This window comes from Dermacentor silvarum, chromosome 2, assembly GCF_013339745.2.
Source record: "Dermacentor silvarum isolate Dsil-2018 chromosome 2, BIME_Dsil_1.4, whole genome shotgun sequence".
NCBI lineage: Eukaryota > Metazoa > Arthropoda > Arachnida > Ixodida > Ixodidae > Dermacentor > Dermacentor silvarum.
In genome coordinates this window covers 171,236,963-171,250,379 of record NC_051155.1, presented here as the reverse complement: position 1 = coordinate 171,250,379, position 13,417 = coordinate 171,236,963, and the positions used below count along the sequence as shown (strand labels likewise).

General features: G+C 47.1%; 1 protein-coding gene across 4 annotated transcripts in view; it reads right to left on the bottom strand.

The window, feature by feature from the left end:
- Nucleotides 1-13,417, bottom strand: part of LOC119442109 (disks large homolog 1) — a 673,008-nt gene that overhangs the window by 192,733 nt on the left and 466,858 nt on the right. For all 4 annotated transcript variants that reach the window (XM_037706855.2, XM_049661898.1, XM_049661900.1 and 1 more), the window contains one exon: nucleotides 3,198-3,233. In XM_037706855.2, coding sequence (XP_037562783.1) covers nucleotides 3,198-3,233 — 36 coding nt within the window. The remainder of the gene's footprint in view (nucleotides 1-3,197; nucleotides 3,234-13,417) is intronic.

Sequence of the window (13,417 nt, the reverse complement as noted above, 5' to 3'; positions counted from 1 at the left end):
ACAGTGCGGATTCATTATAAGTAAAAGCAAGCCCGAATAATATCTTGCGCAAATAGCGAGAGTCGCATTTCGCTTCGCACCACCGAGGTCTTCGAGATCGAATATCGTGACTGGCACCAGCTGGGTTATGCTCCGCGTCTTTCGTTCACTTAACGAATTTCTTCAAAAATTTATCTGCCGAGAAAAAGTGAACTCAGAATACGAACAAGGCTACCGAAATGTGCCAACTCCGAGGAGCACAGATAAACGGACGGAACAAAAGGAAATGCAGAAAAGATAATAAAAATTCAATAGGCAGATATTGGGTTCGGCTAGGGGAATACACTATATAGTAGGATACGTGAAAAAGAAAATTATAAGAATGAAAGCCCACGGTAAATAACACAAGTAAAGTATACATAAAGGCACTCATCTAATATGCGGAAAGCGAAGTCTACAGAAGCCGAAGAGGAATCCTGCCGGATGAAGCACCAAGGACTGGTTCAAAGCCAATAACGTCCAACGTAATCGGAAACAATAAAGAAACTGCCGACTCGATGAAAGGGAAGTTTCTGCCCAGTTAGCGACTAGCAGATGGACCACCACCGCACGGCCCTAGCCCGGGCATAAGAACTAGGAATAGGCGGACTTCATAAAAAAGGCTGAGGCCAGCAGAAGAAAAAATGAGAAAGATCCCTGCTGTGCTTCCCCCTCCGAGTTTAAGCTATAAACAAGTTGTCGAATAGCGCAGCTCGATAAGAAGAAAAGAATATTCGGAAAACCGATACCGCTGCCGAATGCACTAAGATGTAGAACGCGGTGGGCAGCAGCAGCAGCTTAGGAGTATACGCGCAGAGCGCGCGCCAAGCCAGGGGAGTACGCAAGGCTCGAAAGAGCAAAGCTAAAGCTGATTGCCTAGGCACTTTACGGTAGTGCTTGATCGCGGACTGCCGAAGTTCGACCAGTCTGTCAAAATAAAAGAAAAAAAGAGGGGAAGAGAGAGAGAGACAGAAAATGGAGCTATAAGTATGGAAGGAACCTGCCCCGAACGTATTATGTATACGGAGTGCAGCTGGAGGTCCAGGTCAGAATTATCACTTCTCGTGGTTGTATTACTTCCTTTTATTTTTTTTCCAGGCCCTCTCAAAACCAAACGTCGAAAGCGCTCTGGTTAAAAGGAGCAGAAAACTGGTGCGTGTACGCGTGGGGGAGAATGAGTGATTTTTTCTTCCTCCATTCTTTCTTTCTGCCAACCACGCCTGCTGAGCTGGCCTGAGCGCGGTTTGCGCAAGCGCCTAGCGACTCCGGGGCTTCATTAGCCGCCTGTGTATCATTAAGTGTAGCCCTCCGCAAACACAAAAGGGGCGACGCCGCGCCAGCCACTCACTGCCGTTCATGCCAGCGCTGCGCGCTCAGTCGCTACCCGTTCCTTTTCCTTTCCCTAATAATCAAGAGAAGAGAGAGGAGCTATTCTTATTCCCTGCTAGTTTTCTATTGCGAGCAAATGTGCTCTCGTTCGTAACGACTAAGAGAAAAACGCAACGGGCAGTAGAAACCCACAACGACGGGAACACAGAAACAACCACGAAATAATACTAAAAAAAGTTCGTTCCCGAACGAACAGTCAAACTCGGCTAAGAAATCAATATGCGGCGCAGAGAAGGAAAAGGCAGGCATTCCGTATTTCGCTGACGTTTCTGGCTCTTATTTCTGCAGCGAAAAAAAAGGGGCGGGAGAGGGTGCAGAACGGAATGCGTGAAGGGCCGCGTGTTTTGTGCGTCCCACGAACGTCTTTGCTAGCGCAAATTGCATTAGAGCGCCACGAGAAAGAAGGGTCCGACGGAGTTTAGCCTTCTCAACCGCACACAGAGAGCTTCTTTTGTGCTTCTCCAAGTGCGCGCGGCGAACATTATGTGCGTATTTCTGTACGTTCAACAGAGCGTGACGGCTATCCCACGGCTGTGCTGCTATACTTGTAGACGACGCTTTAACTACGGACGGATTATTGTAGACACTAATAAACTTGAAGGTGTGGATGACAAGGACACCAGTAAAAGGCACTAAGCCCGCATCAAATGAACAGTCAACAGAGGAATCAAGGATTCCTTTTTTTTTTTTTTTTGCACCAGCTTCTTTCTTATAGGCACCTGATATTGATCCCGTTCGCTTCTTATGTCTCTTGGAAGCTGCCCGGCTGTGCAACTTGATCACGGGCATAAGCAAACTAGCCATGTTGAGGAAAAAATCCTGGGACCATGGCCTATGCATGCTTGCATGCGAAAGGCCACAAATGCCGTTCTGCCCTTCTCGAACGCTACTGGATTGTACGAACGCTTGTGAAAACGGACATTCCTCTGCGACTGACTCTGCGAATGAATGACTCTTTATTATTGTTTCTTATCTCTCCTTCTTATCTATTCTTCCCATTTCCTCCTACCAAAGTGTAGAGCGGCCAACCGGGCACGTCGTTGGTTAACCCCCATACATTTGCCTCTTCGTTTCTCTATCTCTTTTGTGGGCACGGTTAAGTGAACCAACAAGCTTGAAATCACACGAGTCGCCAAGTCACTGAGGTCGGCATAGAAGCTCTTACGTAAGGAAAGGAGCCACTCTACAAGTGGTTAGGACGTGCAGTCAGCCACAAGCGCGTTCCTGCTACCCACGAAACGCTCGCGTCGACGAGGACGGTAAGGGACTACCAACAAATTCGCAAGCAAAAGCAGACGCGCGGAGCCGTGAAGAAGAAGGGAGTTGAAAGCGAAAACGCCACCCTGAACAATAACACACGAAAAATTACGAGGTCAAGGAAGTGATTTAGTAGCGCTAAATATGGATAGCTACGACGAAATCGATAAAAACTTCGACCACTGACAAAAGATTACGCTCAAAATCGCACAGCGGAGATTGACATACAATACGGGGGGCGGAGGGGGATATAAAAGTTTCATGAAGCATGATCGGCAATGCGGCTAGCGTTTATTAGTTCAAAGAACAAACGCTGTCAAGTGCTTATAGGAAGCTCATTTTTTCATACTTAAATATATGAAAGAGGAAAAAAATTGTCATCCACCCGACTGTAGCATGAAGCTAACCCCGGACGAGGACGAATTTTTCTGATATATATATATATCTCAGCGACAAAATAATAGTCTTATCCGTCGGCAGTCCACGCACCAATTGATAACACCGCTTGAAAGTCTGAGAAGCTCCATTCTTACCTGATCGCTGTCCGGAGCCTGCCAGCTGTCATTGCTCTGCAACAGAGAAGAAAAAAGAAGCGATGTATCATGTTGCAAACATACAAAACCAGAGAAGTGTCAGAAACTGTGTTTCGCTGAAGGAGAGCAGCGTTAATCAAGGACAGAACTAATGATCGTGCATACACCACGTACTCCTGAAATAAGTTACGTCCTAGGAAAGAAGGGAGATAGATAGATTATATACATAAATAACATTATTCAGTTCCTGAAGGAATCCGCCCTCGTTTTATAGGGGGCGGATCGCGAGCATTGTGCATAACTTGCATACAGAGAGAGAAACCAAAAAAGAAATTCAAAGCGGTTAACCAAATCAAGAGATCCGGTTTGTTATCCTACAGTGGGAGGCCGGGAAGAGGGACGCAGAAATTGAGAGAGAACCAGAGCACATGCACGCGATCACTGCCATTCACAACACAGGATAACAGTTAGCACTTGTCCGTGCTAAGTCGCTTGGACAGGTTTGTCATCCGTAAGAATTGGAACAATGCATAAAAGTAATTGATGCCCTATTAACCGACAACATAATCTTCCAGGGATTTGATAACATTCGAGGAAAAAAATTAAAAACAAGACGTTGAGGTGAAGGTCAAGATAAATATTACAATAAAAACCTGCAGCTACCCCACGCCATAATGACCAGGCGACACGAAATGACCACTTCTAGAACCTACGTGCACCTTGTAATAACGCTCCTGTCCGGCGATTTCAATAAGCTCATTTTCACTTACAGATTACTTTGGCTAAGTGACTAATATTTGAAAACACTGGAATACTTCTAGAATTACTCAAATGCCGCATAAAACCTACATATTGGCTTCCCCTTCTATGCATTGGATATCTTACAATCGTCACGGAATTGCTGCGCTACTGAACACTTAAATTACCAACAACATAACTGAAAACCAGCACGCGCACTATGTTTACCGTTGTCGTGGCAACGCTTTCAATGACGTGTAGGCCTAACCCCTAACCTACATGCAATCGGTAATGGGCTTAAAGGCACACTAAAGAAAAACAATAAATCAATTTAGACTGATAAGATATTCTTCTAAAACTATGTTTTCGGCAATTACAGGAGAATATGTCGATTACTACCAAAAAAAAAAAAAGTAAGCTCAAGGTTCATTTTTTTTTGTAACTTCGCGCCGAAAGCCCAACGCCGGTACGTCTGTGTGACGTCACGGATTTCGAAGCATTCTTTCGTATTTGGGCTGCGTTGGCTCAGTAAACGTTCGCGAAACTTGCCACATTAAGCCTGTGGCTCTTTTAGAACACAATGTAGTCGATATTTACCACTAATAAGTTAACTGGACCCTAGCAGACGCTGTCAAAATTTATGACGTCGCGATAAGCTGGTGCGGGACCTTCAAGGAGGCGTCACCAGGCGTCGTTTGTGTTTCTCACGTTTTCTGGCTTACCAAGCGTCTTCACGCAGTAAAAGTGGTGTTCTTGGTATTGTGGAAGAGTAATTAACTGACACAAACGAAATCTTTTGTCTCTGCTTTAGTGTCCCTATGATCCCAAAACAAACGGGGCAATAAAAGACGGTTTCTCTACATAAAGAATATCAAAACAAACGGGGCAATAAAAGACGGTTTCTCTACATAAAGAATATCAAAACAAACGGGGCAATAAAAGGCGGTTTCTCCACATAAAGAATCCCTCAGTGGTGAAGCCAGCTTTAAGGGGGCATATATAAACCCTAGAGAATCAAGCAGTCATTTACGTAAGCTGTAGCTCTTGAGGTGCACAGTACCATACCCGGGCGCCTTCGAGATGGGGCGAAGTTGAATCCGCAGGTCAGCGCCAACGTTTAAAAACAGCCAGAGCGATATTAGAATCAAGTCTTTTGACGAACGGTTCGCAGTGGACTGAGGCATACTGCGGGTATCTGCCCTTGCTCGCCATTTTGCTCCAAAACGTCACCACTGTACAGCTCCCATTAGCTCACACGACATGTACAAAAACTGCACTTGTGGAAATATTAACTGAAAATTAGCGAATAAGTGAAAACGAATGCGCAACAAATAAAGCAAGTTTTTTCTTCTTTTTTTTTTTCGAACATATGACACTGTTTTCTGAATGTGCTCAAGCAAAGAAGAGATGCGTAAAATTAGCTGCATTCAACTGCTGCACGGGCTCGAGAAATCATCCGCATCAACATAGCAGTTTGTAATAAAATTGGATCGCTTCAACGCAACTGTGGCATCTGCTCTCAATCAACCACCAGTACGTGCGCTGCGCATACACTGAGCATGAAGGCAATTATGTGAAAGCCCCCTTCCGATTAGACTGCTTAGATATAGCGACATCATTTCCACCATTTCGTCTCGAAGGAATGCAAAAAAAAAAGAAACACTAATAGACGCGAGTATAAGTTGTCCACTCCACTTTCATGTCAGCGAAAAAACAAGGGAGGTCCACGCATGCACAACCCGAAATGTATGAAGACGACCACACTCACTTTGAACTCTCCCATACATACATACATACATACATACATACATACATACATACATACATACATACATACATACATACACACACATATAATATATATATATAATCTTATAAGCCAACAAACATAGACGCCAAGGACAAGATAGGGAAAATTACGTGTATAACTAAATGAAATAAAAAAAAATGTGGTTGATCCCTCTTATATAGGAATCGGTATAGAACACGAAAGTGAAACGTGTCTTCACAGAAGTAGTGTAATGTTTATTGCACATTGATATATAATGTCTATTGGTGTTTTGTGGCTAAAGCGCCCTTAGGCGTTGATGCACCCACGCTGACGCCTGGTGGCACGTCTCCTCCATCACGACTACCATTGTCGATGACCATGAGCAACCGTCGTGCATATGGAAGCTGCACTACGCTGCACACGCTAGCACAACGCGAAAGACGAAGCACGTAAGTGACACACTAATACAACGCGCAAGACAAAGCACGTAACTGAATCGTCACCGAGTCAAATCAGCGCGTACAGCGCGTCGTAATTGCAGCCTCCGCGATCAACTTCAGAAACATTTTCAGAGCTAATTGCGAAGGCCATGCTCCGCTGTGCTGAGTACGGTGAACGCCACCTAGGTGGCGTTGGTAGTGCTTCTTGATGCCAGCGTCCCTTCGAATGCTGGCATCGAGGCGTCGTAGTGCTGAGACCACCGAAGCGTTCACTGTCGGTGCGCGTCAAGGCCCGACCACATTCGGCGTTTTCCCGGCGTTTCCTGGCGTTTCGTCACCCGGCGCCGCTCAGCGTCGACGCTGAGGGAGGCGCCAAGCCGAAACGTCGTACTCAAGGCACACCAGAAATCTCGGCTATCTCGGCGCCGGCGCCGCCGCCGGAAGCGGCTCGATGAGCGCCGACGTGGCGCCGACCAATCAGCGCGTGGCCGCGGCCGCGCTGCTGGCAACTTTTGCAAGCGACTTCCGCAGCAACCATTTCGCGTGCGTGCCACCATGTGGCGCCAGTGTCTCGTCGGCGATAAAGCCCCTTGATGTTAGAAAGTAGCGACACTCTCCCCCCCGCGCGCGCTTTCCTCCTCAATTCTCCTCGGATTTCTCCCCCTCACCGGGCCGGCGCGGCGCTGAACCCTCCAGTGGCTCGCTGCAGCCGCTTTAGAATCAATGCGCGCGCTTGTTTATTCGGCCCTTTCAAGCGTTGTATGGGAATTTATCCCTTGTGAAACTGTCATGACGAAAGTACGTTTGCGATAGAACGTCGTGACATTTTTTTTGAGGACGCTTCGATAAATAGAAGCGGAAGCGCTCCGAAAAAATGAGTACCAAGCAGTGGCTGAGCTGTTTACCTCTACGTCGCCACTTGGATAGTCCGTAACGCGGAGGTGTATTGGGTGCATACAATATAAGCAGCGTAGAGTATAAACTAGAATTTGGTTCACAATATTCGCTCTTAAAATGCTCAGAGAAGGTAACCAAGAAGAAATGTGATAGTTTACTTAAAGTGAATTCGCCAAAATGAGTGGGCCAAAAGCCTTTGTACCAATGCCACTGTGCAAATACGTGCTGTGTTTGCGAAACAGCCAACATAGAACTTTACACACGCGCCTGTATTCCGTCACTATGAAACGACGAGAAATTACATTCCATCACCTCTGGGAGTAACCTAAGTCTCTCTCTCAAAAAAAAAAACAACAACAACAACAACAACAACAAAAGGCTGATTGCTTACACGGAAACTGCTAAGACTGGCACTTGATAATTATCTTACAGACTTCAAGATGGCAAGTTAATCAGAATTGAGGGAGATTATCAGAAGCGCGTGGCTTGTACTTCATTAGCATGCGCGAATAATACATAATACCACTTATCTACATATATATTGCGGTTCATGCCTTCGCAACATAAAGTACGTAAAGAAAAAGAAATGCTCGCAGTATTGAAACTTTGCAAAGATACAATAAGCACGCAATAAGAGTAAGATAGTTCCTTGGCTTCACAAGTATCAGGCGCAAGGATCACACGCACGCACACACACACACACACACACGCGCGCGCACACACATACACGCACACACGCACGCACATACACAAACACGCACACACACACGCACACAACTACAAAATATGAGTTACAGGCATTATCTCACAAATTACATACATTTGAAAACTAACGCACGCGCGAAAACACAAAAAGCATTGTCACGGGTCGAAGAGTCAACAAAAATTTGAGCCGCCTCACTTTAAGAAAAAAAAAACTATATGCACAGTTATCGGTGCTCTGTATTGAACTGAACGAAGAGTCCGGCTATGCGAAGAGCATTAAAATCTTCATGCAATTCATCCACAAATATGAGGAAAGCTGCAACATTCGCCTCGCAAAGAACGGCGTGCTTAGAAGGGGCGAAATCCCTTCTCCAGATGTTATGGAGCCACTGCTTCCGACGCACGATATTCCGTTCACCTCGGGGAATATAAAATAAGGCTTGCCCTTTCTCTGACCTGCTGCTGCATTGAAACGCGCAGCAGCAAGGCATTTTCACTGAAAACGAAGCTCAGATTCCTACGAAAGGATGGAAAAACTTGGGAAACACACGTTCGGAGCGGCAGGGCGACCACTACTTGGACTGCTCATGGCGAGCGGGAGAAACCAAAGGCGCGCGAAAGCAAGTTCCGCGCAGTTTTCGTGACGTCAGGGTCACCTGACCGGGTAGTCTCGCGCGCCGCAGCCATTCAGCGTGGCGGATGCGCTGCCTCCGCGAAAGAGGGGGAGAAAAGGAGGAGGTTGACCGCGCCGGCGAGGGTGTGGCGGCGTAGATCAAAGCGTGTCGCTACTTTCTAACATCAAGGGGCTTTAGTCGGCGAGGCGGCGCCGTCTGAGAAAGCAGCCGCTCGTACCTTCGAGCGCGTTGCCGTGAATGTATTTGTGTGTGTGTGCCGCAGAACTATAAACAGGGCTTAAAAACCTTAATCGGGAACATTACTCATAGTTCACTTGAATGACATTGCACACTGCTTCTGGTGAAATCTGTCTGGTCACATTGTGCGACGCTGGACTGGCGCTGTTTGCGTGCGTCTCATGTGGCTGGGTGACCTCTCCGGCGCCGTTGATGCAACGACGCCGAGAGACGCAACGGCAGGAAACGCTGGTGAAAACGCTGAATGTGGGCCGGGCTTTAGTGTCATAATGCAGTACTTCTCTTTTCTGCTCGTAGGCGGCGGCACCGCCCCGAGCAAGAGCGCGGGTACACGGAGGAGTGTTAGATATATAAGGCGCGTCTGTGTAGCTCTCTGCAAATGCGTTTGTGGCGCAATGGGTTAAACGCTCGGCGATCTATCGTCGCGGACCGAGAGGTCGTGGGTTCGATTTCCAAATTTTGCATGTTTGTGGAACTTTTTCTTCTGGTTTCTTTCATTGTATAATGTTCTATGACGTATTTCCGTGACGGAAATACGTCAGTGAAGTCTTGGTGGACCCCGGCATAAAACACTTTCGTGTTAAAATAATAAATAAATGAAAATGAAAGTGGATGAAAAAAACAACTTTCCGCAGGTGGGAAACGATCCCACGTCTTCGCATTAAGTGTGCCATGCTCTTACCATTGAGCTCCCGCGGCGCCGTTTTCCCATCCACTTTCTATTTCTAGGGTATTTATGTTTTACTACTACAACTAACCCTGAGAGTGTTAGTTAGCGCCACCACTCACAAACCTTGGCGGCGGATGTGTAACATCCTTTCTGGAGCAGGGTCTTATAATATTATTAAGAAAGAGCGGGCCCCTCGGTTCCCTTTCTTCTCGTACATATATATATATATATATATATATATATATATATATATATATATAGGCGCAACTTTAAGGAAGCAGTGGCTTTGACAACGCGATAAATCAACAACCTGTTGCAACCGAAAGGCACACAAAGCGTATTTTGTAACGGTTGTTTTTATTTTCTATCCTTTATACCGTTCCTCATTGGCTGGTACAAATCTGCGGTTCCACTATCGCCAGTATCAGCCACACGGCGCGACGGATGATAAGATATGAATAGAACTGGAGGAAAAGAATCGTTACAAAATAAGCGCCCTTTTCTGTCTTGTGTGTTTGTCGCCATGACAAAATGCGTTCACAATCTTCGCTCACCACGCAAAAACGGAACAGCCGTTGCGATTCGGGACGCCCAAACGGACGGCAAACGTAGACAAGTTTCTTCCTCTTCGTATTCAAACAATATATAAGAACCTACGCGAGAAGAATAATAAAATAAATGTAAAGCAACCGCCTTCACTATACCGGCGCGAACCCTCCCACGCCCCTCTCTCCCTCCTTTTGTTTTCCAAATTTCCGTTCGTTCAAAATGCAATATGCGGGACGAGCCTTGCCGTGCGCCCCCGCGCACGGTTGCGCGCTTTGTTTATTCCTCTTTCCGCCAGCGCAATTCCCGCCAAAGCGCGGCCGTCTCTGCGCGTCCTGCGTGCATTATGAAACAGATTTGCATTCGCGGCGCTCGAATTTTGTTTCGTTCGTCATTCTCTCTCTCCCCCAACCCATACTCATATTTAATTTTATCGCACTATTCCCCCCCTGCCCTTAACACACACAAACTTATTGTTTTCTTTTTTTATTTAGTCATAAATCGGACGTGCTATAGCTGCGTACACCGAAAACCGGGCCGCCATCCGTTTAAGGAGAGAGAGAGAGAGAGAGAGAGAGAATAAAAGGAACACAATTACCACGGGCTCGCTCTGCAAGCGAGGCTATATGGAGGCGAATTGCTCGGAGGCGCATGGACTGTTTATTAAGCTCTTGGACAAACTTTCAAGTAATGGGCTACGCAAGGAAGCCATTCCTCGAGTAACATCGAGTGGCGGAGGAAGTCAAGGCGAACGCTCGTTGCACGGTTAATGCGATTCCAACGCAGACGAGGAGGGATACCTCGGAAGAACAATGTTGCCATAGCTCGAAATGTTTCAGCCCACACTGCGCACTGACTTCTCTGTCCTTGCAGTGCACTACACGAAGAATGCAGATGGAAAGAAAAGGAAAGGGGGAAGGACTTGAAACGAGGTAGGAGTACCGGTATATATTAACAGAAAGGGAAAAAAGAAAAAGCGGCTATACCGGGTGCCCCACGTACCTTGAGCCAAACTTTAAAAATATGCGAATGCCATGTAGCTGGGCAGAAAGAAGGTAATGTTGTTTGCCGTTGCTTGGAGATATTCAGATAATTTATTGCATTCTGCCTAGTTACATAATTAGAGTCGATTAATTATTCAACTTCTCAAATATTATAGTTAGATGAGAAGTGTCAATGATAAAATTGTGGAGCAACATGAAAAACTCCCGATACAGCTTTCTGTTGCTGGTTACGTGCTACATAAAAGTGTTTTTCCAAACATGAAAGAAGCCCGCGAATACACACAAAGTGCCTCGAGCGGCCAGTCACGGGACAATTACAATATATATACAGAGACAGAGAGAGGAGTAACCCTTTCGAGTTCTACACAATTTCCCCCGAGTTAATTTTCAATGAATGAGTACAGTTGATCAGTGGTGCGTTACCTGCTGAACTTGAACGTTTTGCTTAAAGGAGCATCAAAGAGGCGGCTCACGTGCGTATCATTTAAAGGAACACCGAGTTGTAATGATTTTGTGCGCCGATTCAGGCACAAAAATTCATTCGCTTCGGTCTGACTTTGTACCAGCCTTTCCATCGTAATAAAATCCTCCCTTTCTGCGCCGGGAACCGTGTCGAGGCTATCGTTTCCGAAAGCCCTCCCGACAAAACAGTTCAGCGCAACCAGTTCATAAACGCGGTGCAGCAAAAGAAATGAGCTATTATACGTAGAATGAAATGTATTTTGAAACCGCAGAAGTATCCGCGTGAAACGCAGGGTAAAGTACAGGGATTTCCCTACGTCGGCGGGCTCACTCATGGATGAGATCATTTCGTGTCTTCTTTCTGGGCTTTTACGTGCCAAAACCAGTCCTGATTATGAGGCACGCCGTAGTGGAGGGCTCCGGTTTAATTTTGACCACCTGGGGTTCTTTAACGTGCACTACAACACAAGCACACGGGCGTTTTTGCATTTCGCCTGACAGCTATGCCCATTCGGCTGTCAGTGGAGCATCAGCATCGACAAAACTATGTATGACACGATGTTTAGCGCTCACATATATCTTCTCTTAGATAAAGAAAAGAAAAGAAAAAAAAATAATAAAAGAGGGGACAGGGTACCCTGAGGCGACATAAGTTCCCACTTTTTAATAACAAAATCAATGTCTGTAGAGGTTTGGTCGCCGATCACTGAAGACGGGCGCCCAAACTTCATTTCGCACCTGGCTTTTGGGGGAAAGGGGTGCAAGGGGGAGGTGCCGTTTTTTCTTGACGCGGCTTCAGCAGCCCTCTACATGTGCTTGAAAAAAAAAAAAAAAAAACAAGATGAGCGAACTATATATAAAAAAAACTTCTTTCGAAGTTAACTTTATTTCGAAAGACAAGACATTTGCCTCACGCCGCCTCCAACCTTAGCGGCTCGTCTGCGCCGAAGGTGGAGGCAGCCAATCGTGTTAAGTAAAAGACTTGCGCCACTCGTTCGGAGGCCCGTGTGCAGCGCTCGCGCCCCTATACCGGCTGCCTCTCGCAAACACCGGACACGGCCGACCCGCCAGACGGTCGTTTATCGCCTACGCAGAGTAAACTCGGTCCCAAACTGGCGCGTCGATGTCGGCTGCAGCACCGGGTCCACCGTGCCGATCCGGGGGCGTCGCTTCCAAATGATTCCCCAGACGAATCGGCCACGACCTGACCTAGGGGACTCGACTCATGAATCACACGAGTTCTCGCCAGGACCAAATCGAAAAGTGAACGAGGAGGGGCGGGAGGGGGGGAGACGACGTTGTGGAGGGGGCGGACCAGGGGAGCGGATACTATGCAGACGCGCGAGCGCCATAGAAAGGCGTAGCGCTGGAAATGACCTTTCTCCTGCGTCCCGTGGAATCTGCCGGGTGAAATAATGCTCGCCGCTCTACCGAGGCCATGCGCCGAACGCGGTCCAGATAAGGTCCCAGCGCCAGGCGACCCCACTTCCTGCACCTACCCGAATTTCCGCGCAGACCTCTCGCGCGCGCAGAGAGGAGCCGCCCGAACAACAACGGGATGGCGAGAGATGCATGGCCGAGCGAACTAAATGGGGCCCAAAAGAAAGAAAGTGTAAAGTTGGTCGGTACTTTGCGTCGATTGAAGGTCGGTGGCCTTCCCACTTAGCGAGTTGCAATCAAAGCAGTTTTGGCATGGATAGCCAACGAGCTTATACCTCATAGTAATGCCTGAGCTGTCCAGAACAAACTAGCGTCACGGAGAAACGCAATATAGGTGAGATCATTCAAGAGAATCGAATGGGCCTATTAATGTCACACGCGTAAGAAAAATGAACCACGAACAACGCTTGAAATGATACAATTTGCGATGTCCGATGCGAGGAAATAATGTTTGAAGCCGAATAACGTACAGAATGTTCGTGTAGAGCACTGGAACGGTACGCCCATAGGCGTGCGTCTGCGCTGTCTACTGTAGACATCTGCAGAATTTACTTTGAGCACGGGCTGACAGATGGTGCTGCTGCTTGTTCTTCTCGCTCTGCGATTGACTTACACGGCTTCGACGGCTGCAACTGCCTCCTACGCGCCATACACTAACACGAGCCCCTGGAGTCG